General features: G+C 46.1%; 1 protein-coding gene across 4 annotated transcripts in view; it reads right to left on the reverse strand.

Moving 5' to 3' along the window:
- Nucleotides 1-2,173: 2,173 nt before the first annotated feature.
- The window catches only part of TTC23 (tetratricopeptide repeat domain 23), a 112,213-nt gene continuing 101,657 nt past the window's right edge, over nucleotides 2,174-12,729 (reverse strand). For all 4 annotated transcript variants that reach the window (XM_060293896.1, XM_030873145.3, XM_030873142.3 and 1 more), the window contains 2 exons: nucleotides 3,554-3,636; nucleotides 2,174-2,811 (listed from right to left, as the gene is read on the reverse strand). In XM_060293896.1, coding sequence (XP_060149879.1) covers nucleotides 2,697-2,811; nucleotides 3,554-3,636 — 198 coding nt within the window. In that variant the 3' untranslated portion in view covers nucleotides 2,174-2,696. The remainder of the gene's footprint in view (nucleotides 2,812-3,553; nucleotides 3,637-12,729) is intronic.

Below are 12,729 nucleotides of genomic sequence, written 5' to 3' on the forward strand. Positions count from 1 at the left end.
TGTGCATGTTTTTTTATGGTGGCACAGAATCACTGGGGAGAATGTATGTGAAAAGTCCCAGTTCTTTAATTCCTCACCTGAATTAGAACTCGATATTGTTAGCACAGAACTAGAAAGCATGGCAGACAGAGCATAAACCACTGGCTTGTATTTAAATAGACTGGACAGTTTGTGGTAAGAATGACATCCTGGAAGGCTAGTGACAGTAGTGTGACCAACCATCCCGTTTGGCCTTGAATGGAGGGGTCTCCTGGAACATGGGACTTTCAGTGCTAAAATGAGAACAGTCCTGAGCACACCATGATGGTTCATTACTAACCTTAAGTGCAAACCGGAATGGCTAATCATGCCCATCTCTTAGGAGCTTGAAAAAAGTGCGCTAGTTTGAGACAAAGGAGTAGATACTCTTACCTGTTTGTAGCGTTGTACAAAAACAAAATAAACCAAAACATGAATAGCTAGACTCTTCCTTTCATTTTGAAGTTAAAACATTTAATAGATGGGAGACATTTGATGGAACATTCCTAAATTCATTCTTTCTCAGGGTGGTGGCTAAATGTTTTAAAAAGTGTTTTAGTTTCTGTGATTCCAAAATACTATCCTACAAGAAATAGAGGAAGAAGTAACATCATAATTTATATTTTGTTTTTTCAAAAATCTAGCGTGGGCTCTTAGTCTGCTCAGGCTGCTATAACGGAATACCACAGGCTGGAGGCTTAAACAATGGACACTTATTTCTCACAGGTCTGGTAGCTCAAAATCCAAGACCAAGGTGCTGGTGGATTAATTCTTGGTGGGGGTCCTCTCCTGGTTTGCAGATGGCTGCCTTCATGCTGTGCCCTCACATGGTAGAAAGATCATTTCTCTTGTGTCTCTTCTTATAAGGGCACTAATCCCATTTGTGGGGCTTCACCTTCATGTACTAATTACTTCCCAGAGGCCCCAGCTTAAATACTTTCACATTGGGCTTTAGGGCTTCAGCATAGGAATTTCTGAGGTGCACAAACATTTTTGAGGCAGACTCCGTGTGATACCGTATTTAAAATGCTTTTCCACCATCCACATCAAAACCCATGTCTTCAACTAGATAGAATACTTGGTGAGTAGTGATATCTCACGCCTTCTTTGAATGGTGCCTTCATCCCACAGGCCTATCTGGGATGGGTATGAGCAGGGGTGGCCTGTATAGTCAGCTGTCACACTGTCGAGGACAAAGGACCCAGCCTCCCTCCACGCTGCCATGAAACTTTGGTTTATTTCCCCCATCAGTTCTCAAGGTGGCCAGCACAAATGGACCCAGAGTGGTTTTGGCTTTCCTACTGGGTGTTGGAGTGGGAGGGGGCTGTGCTGCATCCTGCTGCCATATTAGCTGCAGCCTGCAGCCCTGCTGGGCCCCAGCCCATGGGATTAGGGTGGGGACGAGAAGGAACAGCACTGCCTACCCCCCATTCCCACCCTCTGTGCGCTCATTCACCTCATTCCGGCATGGGACCTCACCACCAACAGCATGGAGAGAGGTGCTCAAAACATGTCCCTCTATCTTTCCGTTCTCGAATGACGATGGCCTCCCCTCCAAGAGACTAAAGACCACTATGGGCATGAGCACTCATCCCACCTCACCCTCTTACCACCTACATGGGAACACAACTGGGAGAGTAGGGGGCCAAGGGCTGTGGCAACTCCAAAACAAAAAGCTCTCCAGAGTGGTGGCCACATTTCTCCTGCCTGGAGTGGAGGCCACAGCTGGCAGCAGCAGGGAGTCAGCATCCCTCCTTGCAGCTCCTCCGTGCCCGCCTCACTCCTGCTCAGCTCTCTTCACTCCCTTACACCTGACTCCCCTGACCTCTAGGAAAAGTCAGGGCCATTTATCACCTACCCCGTGGTACTGGGCTCTTTCCCTCAGTTGTCATCAACCAACTGCACTATTATATGTTTAATGACTAACGTCCATGTTGGATGGCAAGCTCTGAGACGATGGGGACAGTGTGTCTGTCCTGTTTGTCGTCGTGCCCTCAGTTCTTAGCACACGCCTGGTACATCCTGGGTGCTCAACCAGATTCAATAAGTGCCTGAGTGCACGAGTGAGGAGAAGCTTCCTCGGTGCCCCTTTCCAGGCTCTGAGGAGTTCTGAGGCGACGTCATTTTACAAACACTGACCCCAGGACTTCCAAATTTCCTTTTATTAGCATTTTATTCTGTTACCTTCCTATATAAGAAAGGGCTTTCCCCAGAATCTTACTGCTCCAGATCTGACTCCAGGCCTGCCCAAGGGGCTATACACCGTGTGTGTGTGTGTGCGCGTGTGTGTGCGCGTGTGCGTGTGTGTGTGCGTGTGTGTGTGTGTGTGTGTGTGCGATCAGATGTTGAGTCTACTTTCCTACACAGGAAGTTTCGAACTTTTGAAGAGAAGCCTTCAGCCACAGTAGTGCTGATGGGTAAAAATTCTTGCTGGCAAGGAAAACCACTAAGGTGGTAAAAAGAAAAATGCTTTATAGCAGCGCCAAATCACCGGGAAGGGCATCCACTGTCAAAAGGTGGCCCATGGGAAGTTTATGGGACCGCTGTTGCATTTGGAGCAAACAGCCTAGAAAATCTGCCAATGACTGTTGAAGTCTACCTTCTGGCTGGAGAGAGATTTATAGAGCACCCTAAGTGTCAGCACCCAGGCATGAGCAGAGCTTTTGGTGGGGGTGGGCTCAGTCGTCTGCGTTGGGCCTGGCCTTCCCCAGCGCAGTGTGCTGTGGCCCGCTGGTGCAGAAGGCCGCCTTGGCTCTTGGGGGCTGCCGAGGCTTCACGGCCTTCTCGGGGGCCCTGCGAACAAGCAGAGGGTGGGGTGAGTGGGGCGCCCCTCGACCTGCCCGCGTTTTGCGCCCAGTCTTCGAGGCTGTGAAGACAAGCCTGGCGGTTGCTGAGCTAAGTTTCGTGAAGGAGCTTCAGGAGGGACTGTAAATGAGAGACTTGTGGCACAGGAACAGAAAACGCAAGGTTTCTTCTCCCATTTTCTAATTCCTTGTGACCATTCTTGCTGAGCTGACACAGTCAACCCTCAGCTGCTAAAGGGGCCTGGGCCCAGCGGGTGGGCTCCGAGACAGCCCCCCGCCACACCCCGCTAGCTGTGTCCCGCCTGCGGCACTTCCCTGAGCAGCACCTTGGCCGTCAGTCTGCGGGCTCTGGGCCGTAGTGAAAACCAGAAGGCCGGCCGTCAAGGTGAAGTCAGAGGGCTCTCAGGGGCAGCCTGAGGCAGGGCTCCCGCAGGCCAAGCAGGGCTCTGTGCCTTTGCCCTCCAGCAGGTGAGATGACCTGCAGGCGGCCCGTCTGCAGGAGGACGAATCCCAGCCTGTGTTTCTGACATTCTTCAAGAGCTAATTTCTTCCTAATATCTGGCAAGAAGATATTTCACAACTGGGTATTCAAAGGAACTGGGCTTGCATAGTTTATGAGTTATGGGGAAGTCAGTAAAACTTTCCACGGAAAGTTCCGTAGAACCTTACAGAACCAGCTTCATCTGAGATTCTGATTGCAGGGGAAATAGTGTGAGGGGAGGCCAACTCACTTGGACAGGACATCCATGGTCTGCTGGGTGGCCAGAGTCCTCTTGTCCTGTGGTCCATATAAGAGGGTCTGGATCTGAAGACACTGCAGAACACCAAGTAGTAATTGTGAGGTTATGGAAATGTCACTGAGAGCATTTTGCAGGAAAATCAAGTCTCCCTTAAATGAGAGACTACTTCATTCATAGACCCATGCTATGACGGAATTAGTGTATTCTGAGTTTCTTCCAGGAACAGTCTGACCTTCAATTTGGATGCCCTGAGGGATCCAGGAAACAAATGTACAGTTTAGCACTATTTTGTAGAACTCTCTGTGACTATCCGTATGCAAAACTATGTTTAAAAGTTATGTTTCTAGAAAATAAAGGCAAGAACATTTCTATTGACCAGAGGAGGGGTCTCTAGTTTCTAATTTTAAATGACCCTTGCTACAGCCCAAAAAACTTTTCTTCTTTTTAAAATGTTTTTGCTTTTTTGTAAAGAAGTGCTTTATCTTATATGGGCTTTCTGTATTCATTACTATGCAGCAATTTCTTAGGAGTTGATTTATTTAGGAGTTAAATATTCAGCTGTATATTATCCAGGACTGGCTTTGGCTTGATTTCTTCCTTCTGCTTATTGTCCTGCCATTTGGTTGCTTATACTGGGCCAGGGAGAGACATGAGAGTTGTGCCCAAAATGGTCAAAATAATTTTGAAGAAGAATGAGATGGAGGAGCTTGCTTTGCTGAATGTCAAGACCTTTTATAAAACTAGAGTAATTAAGACAGTGTGGTTTTCATCCAGAGACAGACAAATATATCAACAAAACATGGCAGAGAGTCTAATACTTGATAGATTGACAGAAGTGGCCCTGAAGGGTCCATGAGGAAGAGCTGAACTAGTCAGTAAATGGAACTGGTTTTCCAAATGGAAGGAAATGGATCCCTACCACATATCAAACACAAAAATTAATCCCAGATAGATTGGGGAACTAAGTGTGAAATTAAAACTTGGAACTTATAGATGAAAATATTGAAGGATACGTTTATGATCTTGAGGTAGGGAAGTATTTCTTAGACAAGATCCAGACAAACCAAGAGTAAAAAAGACTGATGAAATTTAACTATATTAAAATTCAAAACATCTGTGCACCAAAATGCACCCTAGGCAAGGTAAAGACAAACCAGACTGAGGGAAAATATTTGCACAAAACTGGAAAAGGATTAGCATAAAGCACTCATATAAGGTAATGAGAAAAAAAGCCTACCAACAGAAAAATGATCAAAAGATATAAACAGATATTCAAAGAAGTTGAAAACAGAATGGCTAATAACCATGCCTAAGCTCACTAGTAATCAGTAATGCAAACTAAAACTTCAATGAGATTGCCCCTTCACCTACCAAACTGCAAAAATTATAGTCTGATTATGATTACACCAAGCTTTGTCAAAGATACGAAGCAACAAGAACTCCTATATACTGATAGTGGGTGTTAAAGTTGGTACAACCAATTTGGGAATATTTTGTAGAACAATTTGGGAATATTTAGTAATGGATAAGTAAACTGTGATATATGTGTATTGTTTATGCATGATACCACACAAATTTTTGATGTGTGTATGTCGCCACATGGATGAATCTCATGATTATAGAGAAGAAAAAGAAAATAGCAGATGAATGCATATATGTGTGCACATATTTGTATGTAAAATAAAACCATAGTAAAATAAAGATGAGAATGATATCTAATTCAGGATAGTAACTATCTGGAGATGGGGTGGGGAGGGGGCTTCAACTGGATGGGTCACGTTTTATTTCTTATACTGAATAGTAAGCTCAGAGGTGTTTGTTATATTATTCGTACTTTTCCTTATATCTGAAATATTTCATATTTTTAAAAGATCGAATGTGTTTTTCTACATGGTAACAGCTCGAGTCACAAAAGTTTTGGGGTTTGGGGACATCATACTGAAGACTGTATTCATTCTGATTGGCCAACAGTTTTTAGGTCTTTGGGAAAATTAACACACAGGCAGCCAAAATACTTTGTCTTTATGAGCTGTGGAAAACATCAAGACCATCTGAATGTTTGGTTCAATCTGAGGAATTGAGAATGTGATTCTGGATTCTGAGAATGTGGTTGTCTTTTGGAAGAAGGAAATATTATTAGATGAAAATATGGCAAGATTTTTTATATAACAAAATATTCATTATTTCTTAGCTGAATTATATAACACCTAAAAAGGAGTAAACATTTTCCTGTTATTCTAGTTAGTATATAATCCAAATTCTGTAAAGGCAAGGATCCTAGCCCTTCCGCCCAGCAATCCCCGGACTTTCTGAATCTGCACTGGGGCCCTGGCTTGGCCTAGGCAATGTGCTGCTCATTCCCTGGGTTTGAGCTAGCGTTGCTTTAATCCACAGAGTTTGTTGTGACCTTGGAAATTTAGGAACCTTGAGAAAGTTCTGTGTTGCTTTGAGGGGAAGAAGATGGAGAGGGACACTGATGACAATTGATGTAACCTCTTCTAGCACTCTTCCCCATTTGGCTCACAGCTGCTGGGAGCCTGGGTACTCACCACCCAAAGCCCGGCAGAGGAGGCTCAGATGCGGACAGCGTGCGAGAAGCAAGCCTGCTCTCCCTCATCCATGTTAGTCGGGGAGAGGCCTCTCTCCAGGGCTAACACATCTTGCCAGACAGACTTCATTTTCTCCTACCTGGCCAGGAATACCTTCACTTGGTGTAAAAGATCAGGTCTAATTTTAAACCCATCCAAACTTCCCTGTTTACATATTTATGAGTGCCTCAGATGCAGCTCATTTTGAGACAAGCTGATGTTGACATGCAATGGTGTTAATTCATTCACTGAAGCATTAGAATTTTACTGACATTTTAACGATTATTTGAGAAAATCTGAGGTCTCAGGACACTCTGCCTTAAGAGGTGGCCTCCAAAATCTGAAACTCAGGAGGAATTTCCATCATGCTCCTTTGGTTATTGAAGTTTCTTCTCCCTGGCTCCTCATCCTCTAGGGAAGGAGGTATTATACTATTAGCTGAATATTCACAATTCCTGGGAAAAAGGACATGGCACCTGACAGGACTTACACGGATTCTCACCGGTTTTGCTATAACCACATCTATCCCAGACCTTGTTGCTCATTTTCACTGGGGGTGTTACGATAGTAGAGAGAGTGGAGTTAGGAGAGAGGGTCGTGGTTGGGTAAAGCAGCCCTTTTCAATAATCAAGCCCAGAGAGAGGTGAGCCCATCCCCATCCTACCCCCTATGCCCCAGCAGTCAAGACTCTTCTCTTTCTGGTGTTATTAGGGTTTTTTTTTTAAGGCTACTTATACTCACTAAGGGACTTTGCCCAAAACTGTAGCTGAAGAGGGAAGAGATGTAACCAGGAGATGTCAACCAGGAGACGGAAACAGACCCTCAGCCCCAATCCCTTTTGTGATGACAGTGTCCAGGGAGGCCATACCAGGCACCGAGACAGGAAAAAGTGGTTCATCCAGTAATTGAACTGGTCTTCAAATGCTATGTTTTTGTTTTTGTTTTTGTTTTTTGCGGTACGCGGGCCTCTCACCATTGCGGCCTCTCCCGTTGCAGAGCACAGGCTCCGGATGCACAGGCTGAGCGGCCATGGCTCACGGGCCCAGCCGCTCCGCAGCATGTGGGATCTTCCCGGACCGGGACATGAACCTGTGTCCCCTGCATCTGCAGGTGGACTCTCAACCACTGCGCCACCAGGAAAGCCCCAAATGCTACGTTTTTTAAAAAGTGTAATAATCCATTACTGACTTTTACTAGGAAACGTCTTACATAGCTATATATTTATCTAAGAAACATAAATTGAATTTTTCAGTGTTCTGTGGCTCTTAGCTAAATTTGTTTAAGCATTTTTGCGTGAGGTAGGTTTTGTTAAAAACAGGTATTAGAGACAAAGTCAATAAATGTTAATTGAACCTACTGGCAGCCAGGCATTGTAAACATCTTGCTGAACTAAGTAAAGAACTCCTCAAACCTCGATAGGAGAACATTCTCCATCATAAATAAAGGTATTCTGTACTCTCCAGATTCTTCCAAGGAGGCCAGTGCACTCTGGTCTGAAATCAGCCTCCAAAGGGTGTTTCTCGTTTTCCTTTTGAGTGGACAAAAAACAAATTTTGAGGATCCAGATGAAGTTTACGAAGCCATTATATTGCTTGTGTTCTCTTTGATTTTACCTGCAGGGGTTGGGAGAAGTCACTTGTGTTTTTATTATACCTTAGATACCAAACAAGGAGCTTTCCTCTCTCTCCCTGCAGGAAGACAAAAGGGAACTCAAGCTTTCACAGCAGTCTGCAAGCTGTCCCCAAAGGGGCCATGTTTGTCTTGCTCACCTTTGTGTCCCAGGGCCTTGCACAGTCCCTAGCACCTAAGATGCAATATTTGCTAAATGAATGAATAAGTAAGTAAAGCAAAAGGTCAACTGATGAAATTCTTATATGACAACCTTAGGACATGGCTGGACCACAGGGCTACTGAAACCTCTGGTAGGGAAGCTCCATTGTGGGTGCAGTGTTACAGACCTCCACCGTCGTAATCTGGGCACGTTCAATAGCAGAAAGAAAGAATGCTGTCCCCCAGGTGCTGCTTTCTCTTAGGTGTCATTCATAAAGCCAGGGGAGTTAAGACACAGTCTTAAGCATTTGATGAGAACCTTAAAAATTATATTTGACATGACTTTGAGTTTTGAAAGTTAGGTTTCTAAGGAGCCCAGGAGCCAAGGAATCTGGGATAGGAGGCACCGGCTTGCTGTCCCCCTGGCTGCAGCCCACCTCTGTGCCCCAGAGCTCGCACCCTTCCCTGTGTGGACGTATGTGTGGACATAGCTCGCACCCTTCCCTGTGTGGACTGAGCCCTGTGTGGGCTCAGTGGCAGCTGCGGTTTGGAGGTTAGCTGACTCAGTCTACTCTGGCTTTAGAAAACCACAACAGTTTTAGAAAACCTGAACTCACAAGGAAGCATATTTTCTGATTTTGGGGGGGATCTCTGAAAATCTACAGTTGGTACTCAGGGCCATTTCTAGTCATGGCAATGCCCCTGCAGAAGTGGGTTGGGGTGCCTGAGCCCTCCTTTTCTCCCTCAACCTTCAGTCTTAAGTCCTGAAATCACATCATCATCTCTATTGGGAAATTTCCAACAATGAAAGTGCTGCTGGGACACATCCTATTTATTAACAGAGGCATTGCAGCCAGGCTGCAGCTAAAGAGCCATCTCAGTTGCAAGGCTATGCAACTCAATAATGGAAAACGGAGAAAGATATTTTCTTGCCTGGGAAGGGTCTGTGCCAAGCCTGTGTATTTTGTCTTTACATGAAATGAAAAAGCCTGAGAAAGGTAAAATATTTCAAATGATTCTAATGCTCAGAATCTGAAATCACTACTCTTCTTTATACATATTATCTGATGCTAGAGTACGTCCGTGGAGGAGAAGTTACCCAGGAACACATGAACTGTGCTGCTATTTTCATGTCAATTCTCAAGGTTAGTATTAAGAAGAAAAGAAGACGTCAGAAGCCAAAATACGTGGAAGTATGAAATGTCTTAAATGTTTAGAAAAACACAAATATACTTTTCATTTACTAATCTTTACAAGGCAAGCAGAAATGATCACTTACTTGGGGAAGTGAAAGGACAAACCAAGATACCGTTCATCAGACAGCACTGTCCTATAGAAACAGGGTCACACGGGGGTGGGGCTTGGTTTTCCCAAGCCCCTCAGAAACCAGCCTTGTCCTCTGGACCTGCGTCTTCTGCTGCAGGCACACATTCCCGCAGATGTTTGCTGAGCCCCTGCCAGACACCAACCCTGAGTCCACCTCAGTGATGGAACAGACGATGGGGGTTTCCAGTGTAGTGCGGGAGCCAGGCATTTAAAAATGTGTAAACAAACATAGCATAACAACTCATGATAAGAGCTGTGGAAAAGAAAAAAGAACATGGGCTATGAAAGAATAAAGGGGTGGTGGTGTCAGTAGTGGTAGAGGGTACTTGGGTCAGTGAAAGCCTTTCTGAGGTGACATTCGAGTTGAAACCTGCAGGACGGGGAGTCAGCCATGTGGAGAGCACCAGGTCTGGGGGAGGTGGTGGGGGTTCCAGGCAGGAGGAGTGGCAAGTGTCTGAGGCAGCATACCCAGCCCCGCTCTCTCTCTCTCTCTCTCTCTCTCTCTCACACACACACACACACACACACACACACACACACACACACACACACACACACTTAAACACACACCTGTAGCTCCCTTACCTGGAAGCCCACTAATTCTGAGACTCAAGGATTGCTGCACAGGTGGGTAGGAAGCCTCCCATGAAAGAAATACAGATAGAGGAGGACCAGGGGCCCCGGGACAAGGGAAATGGGAGAGGAGGGAGAAAGGGAGGGAGGCCCAGGCGCTGCCACTCACAGAGCTGCTCAGAGCGGCCCGTCTGAAAAGCTCTCCCTATCTACGATGCCTGTCTTGGAGTCGAGGTGTCATCCTTGCTGTCTCCCTCACTCGTCACCTCTGAGTTGCCAAGTGCCATGGGTTCTATATCTTTACTGACGTCCCTTGACTCCCCCACGACTTTGCTCCAGCCCCTGGACACTGTCTTGGAGCAAGCTACCATCATCCTTCTCCAGGATAACTGCAGCACAAATATTTAGAGAACAAATGCATCAGCAGGACTTCCTGTGGAGGGGCCTCCTGCTGCATTACCCACATATAAATTCAGGCTTTGCTTTTAGAGTGGACAGCCAGCTGTTTGTAGAAAAGCTGGGTTTGCCTATTTCTGGGCCAGATAGAGCAAGAAATCGAGCCCCCTTTAAAATTAAGCTTTTCAGGTCCCTCCTGATGTGGAGCTCGGCCATCCCACCCAGTCCCTCCTGAGGTGGTGTAGTAGCACCTGCCATTCCCAGCATCACTCTTTCCACTTGCTAAAGGTCACACTGAATTTATGTGGTAGGAGATTTTGCCTTTCTCTCCATCCCAGGCAATCCACCCATAAACTCACAATTCTCCTGCATCCAATGAGGTTTTGACAAACACCAGAAGGTCTCAGGCCAGGATGGTCTGTCCACACCCACAGTTCTGCACCCTCCAGACTTTGATGCCAATTTAGGAACTCCTGAGGCATTGTGCACCCACGAAGCCACGGTAAGTGTTCCCATATTGGAGGAGCTTTCCATAGCAAATGTAGCCTTGTCCTGGGCAGTCTGTGTTCAGCGCCTATATATGTTTTCTAAGGGACAGGGAAGGTGGGAGGCACTGTGCCTGGGCTGCCATAGTTAGGGGGCCTGACCCCAAGGAGAGCAACTCTTCCTGGCAGATGACGACACAGGGCATCCTATTGCCAGGAGACCTGGAATTCTGATTTCCACCCAGCCTGTAGCAGGCAAGGGAGGCTCCATGTTTTCCCCACAGAAGGTTAAGCCCTTGACCCCTTTAACCATCAGCTTCCATTCTTATACTATATCAACCAATTTACAAACATCTCCAAGTAACTAATGAGGGCTTGAAGTGTCTTCAAGCACACTTCTCAAACCAAGAACAGGATTCTGTATACGAAATCAATGTCATTATGACTTTCCTTTCTTTCAAAAAGTATCTGAGGTGGATTGCTGCAGCCCAGCAGTGGGTTAATCAAAGATGATTAGAAAAATCAAGATCAAGGGATCAAGGACGAATGAGACTCTACCCTTGAAAGCCGTACGGGCTAACACAGGGCTCTTCGGGGACTCCAAACTTGGCTCTGGATTGCCTGGTATCCAGGGCAACAAGGAAAACACCACAAAGGCTTAAAGGGAAAGCGAAACTAGGCGGGCCGCTGATGGAATGACAGGGCATGAATCATGTATAAAATACAGCCATCTGCAGAAGGCTCTGTGTGTTTGGCCGGTTGGAGGAACAGCAAGGACCTGACAGTCTGTTCTAGAGATTTGACCTGTGGCCACGTAACACCTGTCCAGCGTTGGCTTTCTCACAGTCAACCTATGAATAAAAACCATTTTCTTTTGCCTTTCTTCAAATGATTCATCGTAGTGGGCTTTGAATTTCTTGGAGAGAGAGGTCACATAAAATTGTTATTCTTTTATAGAAAATGTTTATGTTCACAGCTATAAAGTAATCAGGCGGTGGATGGAACCCTGATGATGACAGTACCTAACAGGGAGGCCAGATTAAGATGGGACCCAACCCTGGTAACTGGGTCTGGGATTAGTCCTGAGATGCTTCTGACCTAGAAACAGTCTTTGTGAATTCTTGTTTGCAGCCTTTTACCTGGATGAAAATCTAGTTCTCCATGTTGCAAAAATGGGAACTTTTGCAGTGGAAATTTCCATCTGGAGCCAACAGAGTTCTCCAACGTTCCCCTGCAGATGCCTTTGAAAGAAAGATCAATACTATGGTTTTCTTTTCAGTAACTTAATCCCACTGTCTGCTTTGTTTCTCGTGCCTTCCTGTTTTTCATGCCCACAGAACCATGCCTGGGCCATTCAGCACAGGAGAGCACATCTGGAAAGTCCAGTATTCAATGGATTCCTGCTCCAGAGTTGAAAACTTGGGGGATGCAGCTGTTGTTGTGATAAAAACAAGAGAAACGCTGGGCCAGTGGCTTTTGAGAGCTGCTGCTGCTGCTGGCTGTGCAGAGCCCAGCACTAAATACGGCATCTGAAAAGTCCAGCTCAGGAGCAGATGTGAGAGGCACGTTTAAAGCCCTGTGTGTGCCCTGGTGTTCATGAAGCGGCCAGCCCTGTCCTCAGGTGGGTACGTGGGGACCAGTGGAAATGAGGACTGTGTGTACCACAGCGGCCATGACCTGCAGACATACACGTTTCTACCCTTTTCTCTCTGACTCTGGCAAGTGGCCAGATAGCTTTAAAATGTCAGTCATTGTATTTAGGACTGATTGGTTAATGAGGCCAAATGAAAGGTAAAAACATCACCAACTTCCACTGCAGGCTCTGGAAGTGATGAAACCTGGAGTTTCTTGAAGCTGAGCTGATATTCAGCCCCGTGGGTGGGCCTGGGGCCCAAAGCAGTGATTCTCAACTTCCCCCTGGAAGCTAAAATGCAGGTCCCTGGGTCCCTGGGCCCCTGGCCCTTTGCCCCAGACTCTGGTTCAGAAGGTGAACCTAATGCAGGGGGTTTAAGACCCACACTTGGCAAAC

This window comes from Globicephala melas, chromosome 2 (genome assembly GCF_963455315.2).
Source record: "Globicephala melas chromosome 2, mGloMel1.2, whole genome shotgun sequence".
In the NCBI taxonomy this organism is placed as follows: domain Eukaryota; kingdom Metazoa; phylum Chordata; class Mammalia; order Artiodactyla; family Delphinidae; genus Globicephala; species Globicephala melas.